Source organism: Camelus ferus, chromosome 14 (assembly GCF_009834535.1).
Source record: "Camelus ferus isolate YT-003-E chromosome 14, BCGSAC_Cfer_1.0, whole genome shotgun sequence".
In the NCBI taxonomy this organism is placed as follows: domain Eukaryota; kingdom Metazoa; phylum Chordata; class Mammalia; order Artiodactyla; family Camelidae; genus Camelus; species Camelus ferus.
Genome location: NC_045709.1, coordinates 55,735,577 through 55,760,872, shown reverse-complemented (window position 1 = coordinate 55,760,872; position 25,296 = coordinate 55,735,577). Strand labels below are relative to the sequence as shown.

General features: G+C 35.0%; 1 protein-coding gene across 2 annotated transcripts in view; it reads right to left on the bottom strand.

Moving 5' to 3' along the window:
• The window catches only part of KLHL1 (kelch like family member 1), a 328,278-nt gene that overhangs the window by 197,028 nt on the left and 105,954 nt on the right, over positions 1-25,296 (bottom strand). For both annotated transcript variants that reach the window (XM_032496889.1, XM_032496890.1), the window contains exon 2: positions 5,034-5,216. In XM_032496889.1, the coding sequence (XP_032352780.1) occupies positions 5,034-5,216 (183 nt within the window). The remainder of the gene's footprint in view (positions 1-5,033; positions 5,217-25,296) is intronic.

Here is a 25,296-nt window from a genome sequence, read left to right as displayed (position 1 = left end):
AAGCAAAGTGTAGTTGGGTCTATTTTTTAATCCATTTATCCACTTTCTGCCTTTTAATTGAAGAATTTAATCCAATTACATTTTGAGTAATTATTAGTAGGTAAGGACTTTTATAATGCCATCTTATTGTTTCCAGGCTGTTTTGTGGGTCCCTTTTTCCTTTCTTCCTTTTTTGCTGCTTTCTTTCTTAATTGATAATTTTCTATGGTATTATGCTGTAATTCCCTTCTTTTTTCTTTTATGTATCTATTGTAGGCTTTTGCTTTCTAGTTACCATGAGGCTTACATAAAACATTCTATAAAAATAGCAGTGCATTGTACACTGGTAATTTCAATTGCATACAAAAACTCTGATCTTTTATTACCACTTGCTTCAATATTTTATAGTCTTTTTTAATTTTTTTAACATTTTTATTGAGTTATAGTCAGTTTACAATGTTGTGTCAATTACCAGTGTAGAGCACAATTTTTCAGTTGTACATGAACATACATATATTCATTGTCACATTCTTTTTCACTGTGAGCTACCACAAGATCTTATATATATTTCCCTGTGCTATACAGTATAATCTTGTTTATCTATTCTACATATGCCTGTCAGTATCTACAAATTTCAATCTCCCAGTCTGTCCCTTCCCACCCCTCCTCCCCCTTGGCAACCACAAGTTAATACTCTATTTCTATGAGTCTGTTTCTGTTTTGTATTTATGTTCTTTGTTTTTTTTAGATTCCACATATGAGTGATCTCATAGGATATTTTTCTTTCTCTTTCTGGCTTATTTCACTTAGAATGACATTCTCCTGGGACATCCATGTTGCTGCAAATGGCATTATGTTGTCATTTTTATGGCTGAATAGTATTCCACTGTATAAATATTTTATGTTTTGATATCACAATTTGCCTTTGTTATATTGTGTATTCATTAACTAATTATTGTAGCTATATTTATTTTTAATGTTCTTGTCTTCTAACCTCTATACTAAAGTGATTAACATACCATCATATTACAGTGTTAGATTTTTCTGAATTTGACTATATACTTAGCTTTATTAGTATGTTTTTACACTTTCCTATGTTTTAATGTTACTAATCAGAATTCCCTCATTTCAGCTTGAAGCCCTTCTTTCAGCATTTCTTGTAAGGTAGGTCTGATGGTGATGTAATCTCCAGTTCATGATTCTCATGGCTTTGCATTGGTGTCTGTGCATTTAAAGAAGTAGGTGCCTCTTCCAATCTTCACAGACTGAATTTGGCAGACAAAACCTTTCACCAATCAGCTTATCCAGAAATTCTGAGTGGGCTGACTGGTAGCACCTGTAAGCAGGCTTCTTTCTGGTGTCTTCAGGGAGGCAGGTTTGGTGTCTAGGTCAGCAGGCGGGCAGGCCCGGTGCTTGAATACACAGGACCAGCCTAGGGCTTGAGTCTGAAGGGGTCAGCCTGGAGCTTGGGAATCACTGGGGTGGGGCTGGTGCTTAAGTCTGAAGTGATTAGTCTGGGACCTTGCTCTGCATGGATGGACATGGGTCCTGGGTCTCCAGGCATCAACCAAGCACCAGGAACCACTATGTTGGGCCCAGTATCTGGGTCCACAGGGCCTGGTTTGGTACTGGGATAGTCTGTGAGCTGGTTTCATGGGACCCAGATTGGAGGCTGAGGTACTTGTGACTGGCTTGGTGCTAAAGTAAGCCTGGAAGCTGGGGCTACCAGAGTCAGCTTGTACACTGGGAACTTGGGGGCCAGTCTGAGGGTTTGTTCTGTCAGGGCAAGTCTGGTGCTGAGAAAGCAGAGAGCCTGGAACCATGGGAACCTGCCTAGAGTCTGGGTCCACAGGGCCCAGCCTGGCACTGGGGGAGGCTGGGGGCCTGGGGACATGCAAGGGCACTGACATTGGGATGGGTCAAAGGCCTGGGTCTATGGTAGTTGGCTTTGTTGGGCCCAGCCAGAAGCCTGGGTAAAAGGAGCCCCTTGTAGTCTGGGTTGAGGGCTGATTGGCATCTTGGGGACCACAGGAACCTCCCAGGGCCAAGAGATCAGGCCTTCACTGTGCTGTGCTATCAGCCTGTGTCCATAAGAGTCCTTCCAGAGCCTGGTACAATGGGTGCTGCCTGGGGCTGTGGGATTTGCCTGAAGCCAGTAGGCATTGGGACCTTTTTTGTTTTTCCTCTCATTTGTACAGAGCTATTATAAACTACCAAGCTGATTGAAAGTTTTAGCTGGAAGTTGGATTTACTACAAGGAAGAAAATGAATTATTTCTCTCCCATCATAGAACATCTGTAAATTTGTCAGTAGAGAGAAGCCCAGCTACCTGCCTGCTCCTGAATACTAGTATCAAAGTACTTATGAAAGTAATCTCCTTCTACACCATTAATTAGGTATTTCTAAATACATTAATTCCCACTTTTAGCCTCAACTGTTTTCTTGATACTAGTGCTCAGCAAAGAACATTAAAATAATAAATATATTCTTGAAACAGATGCACTCATTAACATGGACAAAAAAGTGAACAGAATCTTATGCTTCCTGAAATGCCTAGTATTTTGGTCTATAAAGCAAGATCCTTTTTTTTTCTCCATCAGATATCATTTTAATTTTCACTTTTTTTTATTTGATCATGAATTTTTGCATGTTCATTCTCAAAAGTTCAAAGAATATATATGTTTAAATATTTTAAAAAATGCCAGTCGCTCCTTATCCGGACTAGGAGCCCTGCTCCCCAGGTGTAATCTTTGTTGACTGCTGTATCTCTCCACATTGTTTCTTTGTACAGAAAATTATAAGTAACATTATTTCCAACTCAGAGGAAGTTAGCTGTTTGAGATTTCCTCATTTATTTTTGTCCAATGCATTTACTCTCTTAATAATGGCTTAAAGGGGAAAAATTTTTCACAGACTGAATCTTATTTCATTATATACCTCTACACTGTAGCAAAGTAGGCCCTTAATCCTTTTACTATTGAAAATTTGACTGTCCAATTATTAATATTGATCTTGTCAGTGTAATTTTCAGCATCTGGCATCCCTAATTACAGGCAATCTAACTATCAAAAATTCCCATATTCAGAATTCAGGGATTTACCTTCAAATGTTTTGGTTCACTTGTTGCTAATCAGTTATTCTGGGCCATTTATGAGAAGTCTGTATTTATTTTAGAATTTCTCTGAGGACCTACTGCACAGATGAAATTAAAAAATTGATTATTTTTCATGCTGAAAACGTATTAATGTGTCATTTTAAGTATCATTAGCCTTTCAGAGCTAACCTAATTAAAAATACGCCTAACAATATCCATTACGCCTAACATAGTTATACAGATGGCATATCATAAATAAGCTGATAGTTACAACCTACGTCAGGTTAAAAATATGTATGAAATATAGCCATCACATAAACTAAAGGTTTTATGGCAAGCCCTTTAATGGTCATAATCTGTTAATTTAAATATAAATTTGTTTGAAAGTTTTGAATGACAAGATAATTAACATGAAGGTAAACATACATGATATTTATGAATGACTGTTTATGAACTTACTTTGCAGTGTTCTTTCTGGAAGCGCAGTAGATCTTAATGCCAATTACTCCTTTTTCAATTGTTTGAAATTATTCTAACAGTCTCATATTTTTCATTGCTAATGATTGCAATGTTATATATATTTTGCCCCAAAACAGTGCTCAACTGTCCTAACCAAATATAACAGAATAACTTTAAAAATCCATTCATTTGTTACTATTACTAAGATAATTGTTTCAAACAAAGATCTAATTTTCCATTAATTACAATCATTTCATTTTGCAAAAGTATAAATAAGGAAATTCAATGTACTTGTAATTACAAAAACAGTGCTTGCCTTTTTCAGGTGTCCCATAAATATTTCCCCACATATTTGCTAATATTTGTTTAACTTAGAAACATAAGTATGTAATTCACTTAAAAAAGGTAGTACTAAAGTTTTAAAACATGGTGTAAGAAAATATAAATCATTATTTAAATGAATTTAACAAATAAAGTAAAATTTTTCTTACCGTATTAAGGAAAATGTAGATGATTGACAATAATATATTTAATTTAATATCTGCTAGATATATAAAATATTTAAATGTTTAGAATAATATGTATATGATTAATACATTGCTCAGATATTTTAAAGTAATCTAAACCAAGAAACAATTTTATTTCTTAGTCATATGGATTATTATTAAACAGCTTGCATAATTAAAAAATTATGTACAAAATAATATTAACAATCTAGATAAGAAAAGTAATAAAGAAAACAATGTAAAATATAATTAATATGGGGAAATTGCTCAATATATTTGTTAAAAATGCTTCAAATGAGAAATACTAAATTATTACCAGTAAAAGGCTATAAAGTAAGATTATAAAACTATATAAAGCTCTACTCTTTTAAAAAAAAAATTAATAAGCATTTGATGTGTTAATACACTTTTGAGTTAAGTCTCTCTAGCCTCTTAAACACATCTATATATAATTATTTAATTAATGTATAATTTAAATGAAATAAATTTAGTAACATTCTCAAATGAAAAATGTCTTTTACAATGGAATTTTTCTCTAGATGCTAAGTAGATAGCTCAGAATAATTTGCATATATGCCATACATATTACAACACTGACTGTCTCAATAATAATGACCATTTGTTAATTGCTCTCTTGCCAATGCTAATGCAATTTCTTAAAAATCTTTGAAAAATAAGTGTGAATAGTATACGTATAGAATTACTGCCATCGTTAGTCGACAGATTTAACCCTATTTAACATAGATTAGTTATTTAATGTCAAATGTTCTTTCCTATGCATTGGTTCAAAGTCAATGTCCCAAAGTTTACTTAAAATGGCATTGTAACTCTCTCCAAAAGAAAATAGAGTACAAGAAAAATACCCAAGTTTTCTTAGAAATGTAGATTCTTAATTCTAACTATAGAATTCTTAAGTATAGAATATTTTGCAATCTGTATGCCAATCACTTCAAGACATTTGAATACCTATTTCTAATAAAGACAGTTCACTATACCTATGTGCAGGTATCTTTCGGTTCCCAACAATCAGGATAACATCACAGAGTTGCTGTTGTTTCAAGTAACTTTCCATTTTTCTGAAGGTTTGCTCTGCATGATGTACGGCTTGATAGAATTCTTCAGAGCTACTGGAGTCCATATCACTTTGAGGCGTCAGTGAATGGCTAGCGGCAGACAGCCTACAAACCACACACAGAGAAAGAGATGGAGTTTATAAAGTGCCACCAATTGTCCAGAACTACACACAGAGTTTTAGATTTTTTTTTTGTAATTTTTGGTTTTATTTTTTTTCAGAGTTTTAGAATTTTATAGGGAAATTTTCATCTCTTTTTATGTCCATCTTTATTAATGTGTCAGAAAAGTCTACTTTGGGTTAACTAATTTGTTTTAGGAAGCAATAAATGAGTTGTAATTTTTTTTCTCACCTTAAAGAGATTTAAAAGATAGGCTATCTGTATTTATTAGGACAACAATTTAGTAAACTTGAGAAAAGGTCATAGAAATCATAAGTTATAAACATGCCTATTCAAAAATGAATTACTAATGAAATATTGCTTTAATCAATTTGACATTGAGGTAGACCATCTAATTATGTGATTCTAAATTATTATTTTTGTGCAGTTATAGTAAATGTTGCTTTACACAAGTAGGTGATTTTTATTGCAAGAAATTATGAAACATGGTTTGTAAAAAAGATTGACAAAAATTTGAAAGTAAATTGTGGAGTTTCATATTCTGTGCTCAGCTGATCAAACAGAAACATACAGAATATATTAGCTCAGTGTTAATAAGTATTTTAACCATATATGTAACATACATATATATGCAATAAAATTTAGGGTGTTATAAAGTCCATGATACTTAAGTTTGGCTACTACATCTATTAATATCATAGATTGTTTCACAATGAAGACTTTAAAATATCCATATCAAGGAGAAGACTCTCAAAGTATTTAGATGCATGATAGGCCCAGCAGATTCAATCAAGTGTTCTGGTAATAAATTCTTAAAACAATTTAAAAATGAAAATGTATTAGGTACATAACAATAACAATGAAATAGCTCATTTCATGATAGAAGGCAACATGAAGAATTCTGCTTTCAATTGCAATGTAATAACTTGTTGCTGGCTAAACCCCTCATCAAGAATACCAGAAAAAGTTACAAATAATATCAAAATAACTACTTGAATTTACTTATATCTACCAAGGCAGCCAGGACCTGAAGGACCAAGATCCAGAATAAAGGGAAACTCATGGAAATCAGTTTGAAATTCTACATAGTTTTTCTTTCCTCCTCAAGGTATCTGCTAACTATAAGCAGCATAGGGTTAGAGTCTGAGAAGTTCAGAAGCTAATACGGTGGCCACTAAGTAGAGCTTCTGGTGGTGTCATGGCATTTGGAGGAAGAATGGATAGTGGGATGATGAGCTTCAAGGACAGCCAGATCTTAACGGCCAGCTGAGGGGCCATAAAGGAGGAAAGCTCAGGTAAGGCTGTTACTGGGTGCCGCCAAATTCTCTAGCAGTATTTGATCATTCCTATCAGTGCTAAGCAAGCAGAAAATAATTTATAGGAGATTGAGAAGTAAAACAGAGCTCAAAGATAAAAATTTGAATTGAAAGACTGGTAGGGACAAGGGAGTCTGGTAAATGCACAGTCTCTCAACTGAACTCCCTGAAGGATGGTATCCTGAAGTCAGGTGAACTGAAAATTGACAAGATACTACAAAGGCTGAAACCTAGATTTGAATCAATGAAATCTCTAACTGCATTAAAGTGATCTAATGTAAATCCCAGCAAGCAGTCAAAATAAACCCTCTAGAAAAAGATAACTTAGGCTATAGATATCTCTGAATGGGTAGATCACAGTTATTTAGTAGATGTGAAAACAACTGTTATTAATATATTTTAACATAGACGACAAGCTGGAAGATTTCACAGAATATTCGGCTGTATACAAAATGAAATGGAAATATGATAATTTAATTAAAGATTTTGGTAAATGGACTGAACTTTCAGATTGAATGCAAACGAAGAAAACATAGTGATGTGAAAAATAAGTAGAAAATTTTAAACTAAAATATTGAGTTGAAAAGATAAAAAAAAGTTTGGAAAACAAATTAAATGTGGCAAGAAATTATAAAATTTATGCAATTGTAGCCCTAAAAGCAGGGAATAGACATGATGAGGCAAAAGCCATCCAAAGAAATAATGGCCAAGAAGTTTCAAAATCTGTTAAAGACATCAAGACACAGATTCAAGGTTCACAAAATATCCTATGATAAAACAAACAGAAAAACACTATATATCATAGTAAAGCCAATCAAAAACTTAAAAAAGAAAAGACTTTCACCAAAGAAGAGAAAAGATCTTTTTTTTTTTTTTTAATGAGGCAAATATAACATTGATACAAAACCTGAAAAGGATGTTATAAGGAAGGAAAATTAATGGCCATTCTCTCTCCTAAATGTATTTGCAAAAATTCTAGGCAAAATACTAGCAACCAAATACAGAAATATTTGTAAAAAAAGAAATGAATACCAAAAAAAATATCAAATATATAGTTGGTAATGGATCACAACTTAGACTTAATTAAGGAAAACTTTCATTTATATAAAGCCACTTCATTCATTCATTCATTCATTCATATAGCAAACATCAGATTTTGTTGATACCTTTTCTCCTTAAGATTAGAAATGAAATCTGTTAGTATTACTTCTATTTAACATTTTTCTAGAGGGCCTTACCAGTGTAATGTAATCAAAGAAAAATAAATAAATAAAGGTTATTAGAGTTAGATAAAAAAAATATATATGTCTGATATTAATTCCAGAATAATCTACAGACAAGTTTGCAAATCTAAATCTGTTAAAATCATGTGTGTTCTGTTATCTACAATATTTGCTACACAATATGGTTATTTTCATCTGACTTTACAAGCTTGCCTTTAAATATTTAAAAGTAATAGAAATTTTGCAGTACCATATGTTTTCCTTTCACAAGTTTGCAAATTACAACCTCAGAATATGGTCATTTCCCAGCATATATTTTAGGAATTCTGGCTCAGGCAAATGTGGCAAGAACAGCAGAATTCTTCCAGACACTAACACATTGAACAGAAAAGTCACAAAATGTCTTGCAAGATGAATTTTTATACCAAAAATGAGCATGATATTATAGGCTCTCATATAACTAAGGAGAGTCAAGTCAGGACTGTAGGTTGCCAATTAGATCAACACCGCCCCATTGAGATCCTGTTGTTTTTGCTCTGGTATCAGACTGCTTGAATAACATCTACAAGTCAAGATATTAGAGACTACAGAATGGCTCCAGAATAGTTTAAAGGATGTTTGGGATAAAGGTCCCATTCAGATTCTTCTGTTAACTTCCTACAAGTTAAGTAACATACTTAGGGCAGAAAGTGTTACACCTCAGTAAGAATTTCACAGCTTGGAGACATTACTCGGAAAATATTTTAATATACTTTATTTTCAAGTCACCCAAGTTGTGATGGAAGCAATATTGGAACAAATAGTGAAAGTAATGAAATACTACAGTTTTAGAACTTGTGCGAGACCATAGACATAAACTGAAACAGGGCATAGAATTTGACAGGATTTATTCAAAGCCAAAAAACTATCATATGCTATCACTTTTTATGGAATCAAGGTGTATTAACAAATCTTGGCTATGACATAGACTAGGGCCTTTTCTGAAGAATTTGAAAGTAATTTGAAAGAATAAGAAAAGAGCTAGAAACTAGCCTCAAAAACTATGTTTTTTCAGAGTTCATGTTCACTCCTAGATTTTTTTTCCCTTAAAGTCCTCCTGCTTTGAGTTTCTCTATATTACACATGAAAACAAACCACTTTTCTTGAAGGCTGGGTGATCTATCAGAGAAACAATGTTGGTTTGATGTGATTTTCTCCCTATAAAGTCACTGTCATAGTGACAGTCTTTTCTCATAAGTCATTTCCTGATTTCAGACCTGAATAGGGCTTGTCATTGACCTTTGACTCAGGATATGAAAAGGAGTTTCCACATCAGGATGCTTATGATTTTTAAGCTAAAGTTCATTATTTAATCTTCTTCCCATCACGCATCTAGCTCTACTATTTTACAAATGAAATATTAATTTTTTTCAGAAATGGAGATTATATCTCTACAATGTTTCCTATAAGTATTAAGTAAAAACCTGACATTGGCTTATTTCTGTTATTGTCTAATTTTTATGTTTAAATAAAAATAAATAAATAAATAAACTTTAATAAAGTTTATTTATTAAACCTAGTTAAACCTAAATAAACTTTAATCTCTTTCTAGCCTGAGTCTCTTAGATGTTACGATCTGACATTGTAATTTTTTAAATTTTAATGCATATGTTTTAATTCATTACATAATAATATCACAGTCTATTTTTACAAATTAGATGTATAAGAATGTATGAAATAGAAGTGGTAGGAAAAAACTAAATGTGGGTCAGGAACATGAATTTTTCCTAAACCAGGGCCCAAAGGAAGATGAGTTGCCTGCAGAGCACAAGGAGGAGGCTGGAAGGGTGACAGGAATAGCTCGTGGTATGTGTTTGTCCCCTTGTCTACTCCAGGAAGGAGTTAAAGCATGTCCTCTGCCCTGGGCGGGGTTGAGAGTTTAGTCTGGTGAGTGGAATATGGTGGCTTAGAGAAAAAAGCCATCTGATTATCTACATAGAGCTGGTCCCTGGTGGCCCCTGGTGGGTTTTGCTGTAGAGAGAATTAGGGGTGAAAGTGTCAAAAATCAAATGTATGGAGGAAAAAAGTAAACAGTTTCCTCCTTCCCCCTAAAAAAAATAAATTCTTGAAATGCACACACATTCTTCTCTCAAGTGTAGAAAAGTCTCACTCTGGATATGCTTACAAGAAGATAGTCTTCAAAAAAATTTTTGTCTCTATGATAACATTCCCAGTTAGCATGCTGGTTGGCATCATCTGGGGTTCAGGTGCTGCCTCTATCAGGGACTGCCAGGTGTAATTTTTATCCTTATTGTGACTCGACAATATAAAGCTTCAAGTTATAAGAAACACAATTTAAAACGTGCAGTATGACTTTCTCCCATCAGAATTTAAACATGCTTAAGACTTCTCCAACCTATGATAAATAAAGCAACAAAATGAATACAATTTTTCTTGACCTTGTGAAAAGAACTCTGTCAGGATGACTGAGATGTGACCTGAGGACCTCTGTGTTTGCTGCCCAATCTGGGCTTTTGTGAAACACTCTAAATCAAAGCTGATGAATAATTGCTGAGAAATGGACTTTATCTGACCTAAGAAAATATAACTCTCCCTAGTAATAAGTGTGTTCCATAACCCAACTGTATGTGTAGAATAATTTTGTCCTTCAATCTAAATTCTTGGTAGACAACTTGTGTGAGCCTGCATTAATTTCCCTCATTTTCCTATAAAAAACCCTAACCATTTTCCTCTGCTAGGACACTATTCTAGTTTATTCTGAAATCTGTGATCCTAGAATTGCAATTCTAAGACCCCAAATAAAACACCTTTTTGCCTTTTTACAGTTCATTGTCTTTACAGTGGACATTTTGGTGTTGGAAGTGGGATCCAAAGCTATCTTCTGTCCATCTCTGAAGCTGCCATGGATTCAAGCAAGGTAGCCCTTGTGTTCTGTCACCTCCTTGGTGGCCCTGGATCTGGGCCATAGGTCCTCTCTGTCCTGAACTTCCTTCCTTGGTGGAGGTTTAGGTCTGTATTTTGGGTGTCTTTTGTTTGATCAATCATGTGTCTCCCTTTTGGTGAGTTCACTATAGGGAACTCTTGAAATTCCAAGATTGGTCTTTTTTTGTGTGTAAGATTGGAAGCTAAAGGATCTAAAATTGAACAACAGAGTAGGAAGCCTATTTCAATTCAATTCATACGTTTAAGCCTCCCAACGAGTTCATGAAACCCAAAAGGTGTGTGAATCTGAAATTGCTTCACTTCAGGGTTCTGTTTCTAAGCTCACTACTGCAGATAAAGATCTGTGCTCTCATCTAAATATTCTGGAAATGGCCCAAGAGGCCTTTTCTTCCCCCTTTCTCCTTTGGCTCCTGCTTACCCAGAATTTGACGAGCTGCCATTTTAGCTTTCTGGTTCTCATAGACCTCTTCTAAAATTCCCCTACCTAATAATGCCTTCCAATGCAAACCTTTCCCTTTGTTACTACTTTGAACTATGATGGTACCCACTATTTGGAAGAATATAGGCCTTGGTTTCCTGCAAAATTATGGGCCATAACTAAGGAATTTCCCAAGGTCACTGAGGACCCCCTCCACTTTTCAGAATAATTTAACTTCATGACACAAACCTATGACACAAGCTTTTCAGGTTTGTGTGAACTAATAAGCATCTTAGACAGAAAACCAAACCAGACTCTGGCAAACTACTGCCAGCTGGCTTCACCTTTCAGATGATTTCCATAGAAAGAACATTAGTGTGGTGGCACCAGCTTCGCAGTTATCTCAGGCCCCTCACAAAGCAATTCCTTGAGCTCTTCACATCCCATTGATGGGGGAAAGTTCAGTCTACTACACAAAGACCTGATGAAACCGTTCATGATTATTACTCATGCCTACAGACAGTATTCAGGGAAAACTCTGCTACCTGCTGGTTGATGCTCAAATCCTCTTTAATTCAACCTTTATTGGGGAATTAGATGAGAAATTTGGATTGCTGGTGAAATGTGCACAATTAAATTAGGAAACAATGGTCACTCCTGATCTGGGCAGTTGGGCTGATAATCAGCTATCTGTAACAGTCACAAGTTCAGAAGGACTTAAGATCACTGAAATCACAGATTTGCAGCTGCAACAATTAACCACTGCTGTTGAGAGGCCACCTCAGTGGAAAGACCCAAATTTTCTAAAGGCCTCTTCTGGGATGAAGGTCCCTGCCACTATTGTAAGTAGTGGGGCCCCTGGAAGAAGAATTACCCTAATTTTAAAAGAAGGCCCTATTAGCAGCCCAAAGCCCCTCACTCTGACCCTTTTCATAAACTTTCTGAGAAATTAAAAAAAAAAAAAGTCCTCACTTTCATAGCTACAAATAGGGATGTTCTGAGGAAAGTGTTGGGGTGTTCCCAGTGCTCCCACTAACACCATTGGGAGAACTGGACCTATTTATAGGATCCAAGACTGTCACTGCTCTTACAGACATAAAAGCAATTTTGTCTTGAACCCCACCAGCCTCATTTCCCCTCTTCCTCTGAGTACAGGAAAGGTACAAGTGATGGGAATTTCCAACACAGGTAAGAAGGCAGGCAAATTGGCCCCCTTGATTTTTGAGATAGTCTCTTTTCAAGGAACTCATCAGTTCCTTCTTTTTTCCTTCTGATCTTGTAGTTTTAGGGTTGAGAGCTCCTGGAAATATTACAAGCTAATATTTCCTTTTCCACCAAAGGAGAAATGCACTTACAAATCTTTGACCCCTCGAGGTCTTCTTCTAACTCTAGTCCTGATACTGAGATTCTCCTCCATGCTCCTGTCTAATCAATTCCCAATCACAAGGACTTGTTAGATTCTGTTCCTCCTACTTTATGGTCCACCTCTTCAAATGACATAGGACACATTCGTTCAGCACCACCAATTAAGATCCAGGTAGACCTTAAGTAAACCTCTGCCTCACTTCAGACAACACCCTCTCAGACCTGAGTCTGTGGAAGGAATTTGTTCCATGGCAAGACACCTCTCCGAAAGGCCCATAATCCCCATTCATCAGTCCTTGTAACACATCAGTCCTTCCCAGACATAGCCTCATGGTTGAGGCTTGGCATTTTGCTCAAGGTCATCTGACCAGAAATAATATAGTCATACCATGTCACCCTGTGGTCTCCAATCCTCATACCATTTTCAATTTAATCCTGCCCAAATACACAGTTCTTTACAGTCAGACATTTATGCGGTGCTTTCTTCAGTATTTCTGTACATCCAGATATTCAGTACCTGTATGCCTTTATGTGGGAAGGATGTCAATTTACATTATGCCTCAAGGCATATTCCCTTGGAATTACACAGTGATAAAGTTACCCAGTTCACTGGACAGATTCTAAATGCTGTTAGTGGAATCTGGCCTATTCCAATTTCCACTGTGTCAGTCATCCTCAGTCTTCTGGTCTAGTGGAAGGAACCAATAGTCAAAGCTCCCTGGGCAAAACTCTCTGAGGCCTTCAGTCTTGGCCTAAATTGCTATCCGAAGTTCTATTAAACTTAAGATCTACCCCCTTTGGAAAACAGTCATCATTAGAAATAATTGCTGGAAGATCAATGACTTTTGACTCAGGGACTACATGAGCCCCGACTAGTCAAAGGAGCTCTTTTACATTATTGTCAAAGTCTCATTAAGGCTCTAAAGAAAATCGAGGATCTGCTTGAAAAATCTTTCCAAGTATGCTCCAAGGAAATGAAGGTATAAAACACCACAATTTACAACTGGAGGGCTATGATTATTGGAAAAGACATCTTTTAAAGGACTTCTTACAGCCCAGATGGAAAGGACCCTATGAAGTACCTTCAACCAACAACACCTGTTCCTCTAAATTTAAAGGCATTGATACTTAGATTTGTATTTTCCACTTGAAAAAGGCCCCACCTGAGTGGGCCTCTGAAACAGCTAGACACCTAAAGGTGAAATTGACTGGAAGCAAGGCAGATGGCACCTGATACAGACGGCTCTTCCAAGACTCTGGACCAGGCAGGTACTCTGCATGGTCCCCAATAACTAAATCTCTCTCATTACCGCTGTTCTAATTGCCATCATCATGGGATTGCTGTACCGTCTTCACTATGTGATAATGATGGTGCATCAACTTGCCACTGTCCTTCTTATACTCCTTCTTATAGATGTATTTTCAAAGAGTAAAAATTTTTGTGAATGGATTTATGCCTGGAGTGAAAGTTTAGAGGAAGTGACTCCAGTCCTTTAGTCCTTTGATTTTGACTATGAAGGACTGGAGAATTGAAGCTTTGGGACTCCTCCTTGTAGTTACAGGTTTATTAATACTCTTTGCCCTACTACAAACAGTAAGCATCCTCTGTTGGTGGTAGTTCTATGAAAGCCATAGATCTTGCCTGAATTATGCTGGGACTTAGTCTTTGGCTCCACTTCTTGGCCATTTGATTAATCTATTCAGCTTGGGATTCCTTCACTAAATAAGGCTGGGAGTCATCCTTGCTCCCCTTTATATTAAATTGGCTGAGTTTTCTTGGGATAGTTCTTTTGCTAGAGTTATGTCATTATTATCTCTCTTAAAATCCATCCAGAACCCATATGCCTGAGAAAATAATGCCTTAGTCTGCATTTCCCAAAGTCAAACCAATGGAGGAAATCTCACAGACTGTTGGATACGCCATCAGTGTCTCAGGTCACTTGCTGAGTATGGGGCTCCCCTTGCCTTGGTTGTGTCTAATCTCATTAGTATCCCTCCACCATGTCTTCTTCAAAATCCATCTACTCTCCCAGCATGCCCTGTTCATTTACTCGAATCCACAGGACCCGTTCCTGTTTGGTCAACAGAAGCAGATAAAACCCCCAACAGTTCTTTAGAAACATTTGTTCCAACAGGACCCTCCAGTTACCTGGAAACATCAGATTCATCTCCCAACACCTACCTTTCTCTCACTATGCAACAGCAAAACATAGTCTTATGATAACCCTTATGTATTCCAACAAGGAAGACTTCTAGACTACTCGAATATAATAGACCCATGATTTAATTTTACATTTGACACATCCTTTCTCTGTGCTCCACCTGGATACGTCTTTATTTGTGATTAGAAGATTGTCATTGGGGAATGTCGTCCAGTGGTACGCTATTCTGGTTTCCTCCAGAATCTGTAATCTTCAATTAGCAATCCAAAACCCCAAATAAGCTACCTATTTGCCTCTTTACAGTTTGTAGTCTTTTTGGTTAACAATCTCATGAATTACTCAAGTAATAGCTACTTTTTTCTATTTCTTTTCACAACTGCATGTCTTGAAAGTATTTTCTGAACTCATACCATAATCCCTTACCCTCAGAACACTCTTCAATCCATTACAGCCTTTCTTCTCCAACCAGCCCTGTAATGAAACTGCTTTTGCCAAGGATGCTAGTGTCTTTTCTTGTGGCTTTATTTAGCTTTCATTTTCATTTCTAATCTTAATTATTGATAACTGACCAACAAGTATTCCTATTTCTGTGCTAAACAATTCAGGCTTAAGCATCATTCACTCACCCTGCACCAAACAAACCTGAGATGAGGCATATTTTCCTCTTTTGGTACTAAACAATACTGTGATTGGTCAGAAATAACTTAGCTCTTGAACCAGGACATAGTTACTTCTAGAAGATTATACTGTCAATTAACTTTTAAAAAAACTATAAAGCCCTAAAATTGCTCATCTGTTTTCACTTTAAGACGACCACCTTTGTGATGATCCAAAGCTATTACATCATAAATTCTGCTCATTGTCAACCAGATCCCAGCCTTCACTGCCTCACTGGTCCAAATGACATACCCTGTGTTGTAAGTTCCTATATGATCTGATATTTCCTTCAACTTTTAATACACTTTTGCTCAAGTTTTAATTCTAACCATACCAAGTAATTCCACTTTCTGCAATGTGTCACAACTTTCTCTTCTATAGATTTCACACATGTAATTTTTCTTTAACCTGAAATGTTCACAACTGTTGACATTCTCATGGGTAACTTTACTCCTTAGAGATCAGCTTAAATATCACTTCCTTCAGAAAGACTCCTTTTAATCTTCATCACTTGAGGGGCTGTAGTCTAACTTGGCATACTGATTATCTAGAATATTTAAATACATCTTTGGCATATAGACTATTTTAGGAGTTTCAACAATTATTTGTTGAATAATTAGTTAATTTTTTTTTTAATTTCATAGAACACAAAAAACATATTTTTGGTAAAGGAATTTACATCCTAAAATCTATCAGAGTGCCTGGGACATAGACGGTGGTTAGTAAATGTTAGTGTGAATTGCCTTTGTTGAGTTTTGAATAACTTCCAGAGCTCAGGAGAAAAAACAGCACATATAACTACTATAACCAGAATATAAACTCTCACGCATTTTCTGTACATTGTGGTACATTTATGTACATTGTGAAAAACTAAAGAGTACACTAAATATACTATTACAAATACTTTAAAAAATACTTTAAACTGATATTATGATACATTTATTTCAAACAAGGGCCTCTGACTAAGTCTAGATCCCAGTATTATCATTTCTTTAATGTCAGTGACTAAGAGTGGAACTAAAATGGCAAAATGAATTTGCAAGAAATGTTCTGCTTCTCTTGAGAGATGAGTTAACTTTTGTTTTGAGAGAATAATTTAAAAAACATTTCTACAATATCAAATAAAAGAATTATGCATGTATAGTTCTTGGACAAGATCTGAAAGCAGTGAAAGATGCTTGTATTTAAGTAAAAAAAATAAAACCTGTCTTAGCCCTGCAAATTTAGTGTACATTGCAGAGAATGTATATCTCTTCAGATTATGTTTTTATTAGGAAAATATTTATTTTAACTTTAAAATACTTCTTAGTGAAAAATTAAAATTTGTTATTTCCTTCCTTTTTACACTGCTTAAATATTTAATATGAAGTACATTTATGTCCATTTTAAAACCATAAATTCATTATTACACATAATATCAAACACCAAAAAGTGACCAAATCTTCTCAGACAATAAAATACAATATTACAAATGTATTTAATCTTAAAAGCTCTCTACTTAGAGTTAATGTTTTGTTATTTTAAAAGGAAAAAAAAGAAAAACAATAAATTAGTTAAAAAAATAACTTTGTATTATAATGCTAGAGAATGAAACATCATCGTTGTATGTTGGTATGGAAGAGTAAACTAGTATTCCAAATAAATGTCTAGTTATTTTAAACACACGAATTTTCAGATCTTTCAATTATCCCCATGAGAGAAGTTTTGATCCAGGAAATATTATAATGTATAAAGTTCAAGCACCATGTGGTACTATTTAGAAACAAGAAAAATGACTATAGTCATTAATGTTGCTTCTGGATACAATTTTCTTTTATAAGATAATTGTAATTTTAAGTAGGTATTTTTTTATCAGAAGTACTGAAACAAACACATGTACACGCATGCACATTGGTAAGACAGAATAATAAAAAAAAAAAAAAAGAGAGAGAGAGAGAGAGAAATCACTTATGAGCCAGAGAAAGAGTATTTATATTCTAGGCTGCATCAGTTACTGCATTCTGAATCCTAATTTATTTGTCTGCAAAAACAGAATGCCATTAATAAACCTTCACATAGGATTTTGTGGAAATAGATAAAATATGCATTTAAAGTTGCTTTGTAACTTAATCTGCTAAGTGTATTTAAAAAAAAAAATACCAGATGTGGAAATGTGACTAATAGTGTTGAAATGGAGCAGGACCTATGGAGCTTTTCCAGGACAGAACCGCCCCCCACCATGTCCTCTGCCTGCCTCTTGTTTATAGAAAAACTATACTCAATGAATAAGTTTAATCAGACAAATAAGAAAATACAGAAACAAATGTAAATAGTCAAGCAAAACAAATAATAATAGATTAGTCATTAAACAAAGTCAAGGTCGTTTACATCTGCCTCAAGGGCTAGGGGTAATATTCTGAGCCATATCCTTTGAGCTGTCTTGTAGATACTGAAACCTTCACCAGGTGGAAGAAGTTACCTACAAGATGACCAGACCATAGTCATGACATGAGCTGCCAAATTCCAAGAACTGAGCAAAGAAATGGAACAGATCAAGCCTGGAACTGAAGAGTAACTGTACTTAAAACAATCAAGGTGATGCTGATCAGACTACATGTATTCTCCATGTAGCCTCCTCTGTACCCTATACACTCCTGAAGCTCCCCTTTAAAAGCTCTTTTCCCCTGATTGGCAGTAGAGAGTTGGCCTCTGGACACAGGTCTGGCCTCTCCTCTAGTTGCCAGACTCCAGAATAAAGCAAACTTTACTTTCTACCAACACATGCCTCTCAAATATTGGCTTTCGAGTGGCAAGCAGCCCTACCAGAGTTTTGGTAACAGTATTTATGAAAATAAAACTTATGAATTAGGTGCATATCAGAATAGTGTAACATATTGCTTGAAAAATTATATCTACTTTTAATAATAAACAATAATATAAAATATAAACAAAACATAAATAATACATTTGTGGTTTTCCACTTTAAAAATTTAAAATGCATAGTCCATGCATATATCTATTTTAAGTTAAAAGTATTTTTAAATGTTTTTTTTAAATTATGTATTTTGAAGTACATCAAATTCAAAAAAAGAAAATTGTCGTTGAAGTCATGATGATAATAGGTGAGAACTAAATCATATTCAGATGTTGAAAATTCTCAACACACAAAAATAATAAAAATCTGGGAAGAAAGGCCACTCAGGGAGAGAGAGATTCTGGCAATACTGAACTGAGCAGGACCATGGAAAGCCCTTTGGCGTACAAATCCTTTCTGTGTCCCCGGTTTTTTCTTTGTAGGAAATAGACTTCATTCAGCTTCCTTGACCTTCCCTGGGTTCCAAAAGTCAGATTCAAACAGTTGCTTATCAGGCAAGGGAGGGAGTGCAGAAACAAAGGAGAACCAGTTAAGAAACAATAGTGCAGCCCAGGGGCAGGGACATGGCTCCTCCTCAATGAATATACATAACGAAATACCTTTGAGTTCTTCCAAAGAAATAAGGCCCCCACCGAGGTGGAGGTTAGTAACTTCAGGCTGAGCACATGATTCCTGGAATACAGGCCTGTTACCTTACCACCAACCAATCAGAAGAAAGTCTGAACACAGTGGAAGATGATGAAGACTCTGACCTCCCCTCCCCAAATGATTCTCCCTTTAAAACTTTCACAGTCAAGCAGAATCTTTGGAGTTCTCCCAGGTTGCCAGCCTCTTGAATAAAGCAACCTTTTCATTCCTACCAGCACTTGTCTCTCGAGTATTGGCTTTTGAGCAGTAAGCAGCTGAACCTGAGTTGGGTAACAATGTGAAATGCTATACAATTCTGAGTGTTTCTAATATGTAAATTGACATATGGATGATTAATTAATGCAAATTCTGCTTTAAGAACCATACACTAAAAGAACTACAATAATATGCTAACTTGTATAGACAGGTACCTGGAAAACACTTGTCGTAAAAGATTCAGAGTGTATCAGATTAAAGTTGACTAAGTGAAATAAATTTATGTGGTTTCAGAGGATTCAGATGAGTAGCTGTAACATCTGTTATCAGCTAGTGGAAGTCTAAATTAATAGAAATTCTAGAATCTGCAATGCCAACATTTCCCAGTCATGCTGTAGAAGAAGAAATAAAAATGCTTATGCATATGAAATAATGCAGCAGATCTATCACGACCAACCTGTTTAACCATAACTGCTGGATGGCTTGGTGAACATTCTTTTTACCATTAAGAAATTTACTGGCAAGGAGACCAAGAGCATACTTTTAAAACTCTCTGGCATGTAAACTATAGGTTCTGAAAACACAAATTGAGCTCTTTGAAGTCAAAGGCAATACTGTACTAGATGATGGTACCTAAGAGTCAGACAACATGGCTGTATTATCATTATATGCCATTGTTATTTGTCCAATCAAACTTGTTTTGGTAATTAAAATGTTATCAAAAAACAGTCACATCCATTAGATTACGTATTGTCCAGGAATACTTTCTTTCCACAACAGCAAAGTCTAGCAGTTGTGATAAAGACCATATGCCCCCTGGCACCAAAAATGTTTATTGTCTGGCCCTTTCTCTGAAAAAAAAAAAAAAAAAAAAGTGTGCTCCCTATTATCATGAAAGGAACCAAACTCGTGATCGGTAGATTTTAGTTACCTAGAAATATCTCTGAAAGAAATGAGTTTCTCATAAGGTACCTGTGTGAAATGGATAGCCCACTAAGTTATTACTTGGTGTTTTTAGTCAGATAGTGATTTCTTTTGTGTGGAATCTGTGTTCAGTCATCACTGTGGGACTTTATGCTCTCTCAAGTTACTTTATTTAAATTATTTCAGAGATTCAGAGCTTCTTCATTGATTATAAGACTGGTTTCTTTTAAAAAAGGACCCTAAAAAATTGTTACAAATCTGTAATGGAAGTATTTATCCATATTTTCCCCAGACATTAGGCCCTAAACACTAGAAAATGAAAAATACCAAAATAATTTAGTCGTTATTAAATGTTATCCCTGAATTGAAGCAAGGACATCACAACTCTGAAAAACTACCATATGCACCAGATAGAGAGGAAGGCTATGAAAGCCAAGTAATAAATTGTGCATTTACCCAAGTCCATATCCTGGTGTGTTTACTGAGCTGATGGATTCAATCTGTAGTTATTTCCTCAGTCCCAGAATGCAGAGTGGGAAAAGATGTGTTCAGAAACTGTCACAATTCTCACATTAGTTTTCTGACCCACAAAGTCGGGTTTATTAAGGAAAAATATGTCATCTGAGCTGCCACCAAACACCTGCTGTTGTAAATCCATTGTAAACACAGTAAACCCAAAGCTATACTGTCTTTAGAAAGAATTTGTAGGTATTAGTTCCACATTAAAAACTTAAAATATGAAAGTATAGAGTCAATTATATCCCAAATTAATCCATTCACTTGATAAGTACAAATTCCAGATGGATCTTGAATAATAACCAGATTATCATCAATGCAATCAAGTAGTGATGATAATTATAGCTGACATACCAGATGTGATATTTTTACAGAGGAAAATCAGCACAGCCCCTAGCACTTAGTATGCAGCTATCAGTTTGGCATAACTGTTTTTTTTTTCCCTCAATCAACACTATTAGGGAAATCAGAACTTGTTTACTTTCTCCTAACAGGAGCGTCAGCATCACTTCAAGGTCTTTCCGAAGAAAAATGACAACTCTCCTTCTTCCAACAGTTTGCAAGAACTTTGATGAATTTCATATCCCATGAAACGTCCCATTTTCCCATGGCATCAGTGATATTATGATCATTAGGTTGAGCAGATAGGGAAAAGTAAGAATGCTAGATGTCTTACTTGGCAGAGGGTAGGAGAAAAATCCTGCAAAATTTAAGGGGCCTGTCACATTGATGAGCATTCTAGGAGTACAGTAGTTGGATCAAAATAAGAAATTACTTTTAAAGTGAAAGACCTTCAGTGGCATACCTTGTACCACATGACACTAAGAAAAAGCCATAAGGTTTGATCTTCCCTTTTGTTGAAGACATAACTCAAAATTTAGATGTTCTATATCCACCAATTTGCCAATAAACTTAAAAGTCTATGAGGGTTGGCTGAGCCCCGAAGTAAGTGAAGACTCTGCTGCAGTTTTGATCATTGAGTAAGTTGTTCTGCTCTGGGGGTCACATGACCCAGAAGATCAAAGAATGGTAGAAGTTTCTGTGGCTGTTACAAATATTACAGGGAGCCTGTGGCCAGCATGATCAGAGAATTACAGCCCAGAAGACTCTGTAAGCAAATGTATAATTCTTCTTCCAATAAACATTTTATCTGAGATGTAGCCCCTGGCTTACTACTGGGTTATACAAGAGACTGAAGTCTGATTAGGAGGCAACTGTGAACTGAGTGGCCCATTATGATTTACAAAATTATAAAGGAGAGTGGGTGCATGAAGATTCTATCACTGTATGGAAATGGTACATATGACAATGGGCTTCAGCAGAGTCAGAAGTAAATTACATGCACATGTGACTCAAATCACTGGTAACTCTTTCTGCTGTTTTTAATCACTTTTTTCCTGAGCCAGTACCTAGGATCTTATATTAGTTTCCCATTGATAGTAACAAATAACCACAAAACTATCAGCTTTAAACCACCCAATTCCTGTGTGCCAATAGTTAAGATGTGGCTTGGGTCCTCTGATCAGGGTCTCAGAAAACTGCAATAAAGGTGTTGATCAGGCTAACTTATTGTCTCAAGGCTTAAATGGGGAAGAACCTGCATTCAAGCTCACTTAGGGTGTTGGCAAATTTCATTTTCTTGAATCTATAGAACTGAGGACTGTGGCTTCTTAAAGATTTACATCTGGATGGATGCCCTCAGTGCCAAGAGGCCATCCTCACATCTTAGAGGGACACCTTCAGTTTTTAAAGGTCATCTCAGTCCTTTCCCACATGGGTCTCCTCACCATAACTGCTTTCCTCATCTTCCATTCAGAGGATCTCTACAGTCTAATTGGAAGATGGTATCTGACATAACATAACATAATTACTGGAGTGTTAACAAATAATCTTTGTCATATTGTATTGGTTGGAATCAAGTCAAAGGCCCTTCCCATACTCAAAGGAAGGCTGATATACAAGATGATGATTAACAGAACGAGGGATCACTGATGGTCATGTTAGTCTAGGTTTGCCACAGGCCACATGAGGAGAAGTCTATGACCAGTTACTAGGAAAGGTAAAATCATAGACCTGATTTATGGATGGGCCTGACATAACTGGTCCCTCTCATAATTACACTAACAATACGTGGCATTTTTGCTTACAATTACTAAAACTTCGGATGATAAAGTTCTGGCAGTCCTATTTTCGAGTGTAAGTTTTCCCAGGACCAATTTAATTCTGCATGCCACTGAATCAGTAGGTAAGAGTTTACCCCATTGGTTAGAGTGATTAGTCCCAGTTACTAAGAAAAAACTGGGTTGCCTGTAAAATATGGCTCATGAGGACTATGTCCGGAAACCAGGAGACTGACTGGGGTGACACTTAGCCATCCTATGTCCAAGAATAGCAACGACCAGTGGAGAATTGTGGCAATCCATTCAATGCAAGAGCAGAGAGGACTCAGAATCCTCAGGAACCAAGGTTTGCCTTACCCCATCAGGTAAATAACACTGACAAAACTGGTCCTGTCAGAGGACAAGATGTATATGGAACTGTTGGGAGGCTAAAGAAGTTAGGATTAAAAACTTAGGTCACTCACTAATCACAAAAATCACTTTCACTCTCCTTGTGCGGTTATCATGAAGATACAGTGGTCACAGACTTGATGGAACATTAATCCCATTGAAGCTATTCACATTTTATCATTAACAGATTGAAAAACAAAGTCCTGTTTTGGCCTTGTCAAACATCAAAATACATAGAGAACTAAGCTAAATATAAAATTATAGATCAGTGCCACTTGTGTTAGCATAGTCACAAGATTTAATACAGGAAGTGTTAAGGGAATGTGCATGGAGTCAGGGCATATAACGGAAGTAAAATCCACAAAACCTGAAGGTCAATACATGTATTAGGGTAAACCCATTTTTAGGTATTAAATCACATTCAATAGCTCTTTTATACATTGGTACTAGTTTATTCATAACTGTTATAAGTTTTATCTGGGATCTACCCTTAAGGTCAACTAATGGACAATATGTGGTGTATGTGAGAAGTTTTAAACCATTAGTATAATGGTTTAGAATGAACAGAAATTTATTACCTAATGATTTACAAATGGAAAGGGATTTTGGAAGTGAGAGGCTGAAAATAGAACCAAAATTCAAGAATGTTGAAATTGTTACTGTGTAGAGCTGATGGACAGGAAGATGTAGGACCAGAAAGTAAAGACCTACATGAGAAATGACAACATAAAAACATTTGACTAACTCATGCAATGTTAAGCATCCAAAATTATTTTGCTTTTAGTTTTGTCTTCGCCCTTTCTTTGATCATACGAAAGCTCTTAGAAGACTACATCTTGGCTAATATCTTATGATAATATGTCTCTGTTAAAATGTTATAATTGTTTTCCAATTTTTATTTCATATGATTTTATTATATGAAATAAAATAATATGCTGGAGTAAGCAAAATCAATGTTACTGTACCAGCTAAAAATGCTGTTAACTAAGAAACACTAAATTTGATAATCACTTTGATAATTGCATTTATAATTAAAATTGCTGCAAATACATTTTATTTTATTACTTTTGCACTGATATATATTCCAAATATTTTCAATTAAGAAAGTAAAGACAGTTAATGCAATGTCTTATTTAAAAGTAATTTTTTGTTGTGCAGGTGTCTAGAGTGATAATGTGATTACAAAAGCCTTTGAAATTAAGAGGGGTATTATGCCTTAATATATCTTCAATATATCTTCTTTAATAGATTATAAAATTAATGACTAAAATAATGTATCATATGATGTCCCATATATATTCTCAATACTTTTGAGAAAATAAATACAGACAAATACTTCATACACAAATTTACTAGATAACTGAAGCTAGAAATTCAATTGAACTCATTTTTTTTATTCATGGTGAATAAAAATGATGTCCATATTATGTAAAAATGTGTCTGTTTTCCAGAATAATGCAAAATGCACCTAGAAATAAAATTGTAAAAAAAAAATTTAAATATATAAACATACGCTCATATATATATATATATATATACACACATATATATATATACACACATATATATATATATATATATACACATGTATATATATTTATATGTAAATTTAAATTAGATGGTTGCTAATTAGACTTGGGCAAAATAAACATTTATTTCCAAAATAAATAATCAAAATGAGTTGGTTAATTTAGAGATATAAATTCTAAAGAGAATTTGAGAATTAAAGAACTTGCATGAACAATAATAAAATATATAGAGATTGTTTCACTAAAGTTAATTTATTAAAATTAACATATCTATTCAAAATATTCTGGAAAGCCATTCATTTTAGATAAACATTTATTAGTCTACTATTAGTCATATGTTATAATATAAACATTTATATGTTTTAGTGATTAAAAACAAATGTTACATTCATTTTAATTTGATTAAAGTATTTACATTGCATATGAAAAAAATACTGAAAGTAGAGAGGAAACTTAGACAAAGAATGATAATTAAGAGGACATTGCTTTATTGGTGTCAGAATAGACCCTCAAGTTGTTCCAATGAAATCAACATAGTATTAAAAAATGTGTAGTATTGACATATGTTAGTAAGAAGCAATAGAAACCCATAAATATATGCCAGTATTCACTAATATATTATAAAAGTAGGAAATAAAATAATTATATGTTAAATACTTAAGGCACAAATAACTAGTCAGTGAAAGACCTAAACAAAGTCACTCATCTCACATTTTATGTGGTAATCATCTTAATGAGTTAAATTTAAAGAAAAAAAGTTTACTTAAGAAAATTGAGAAAGCAACAGCAGAGATTTAGGATTTGG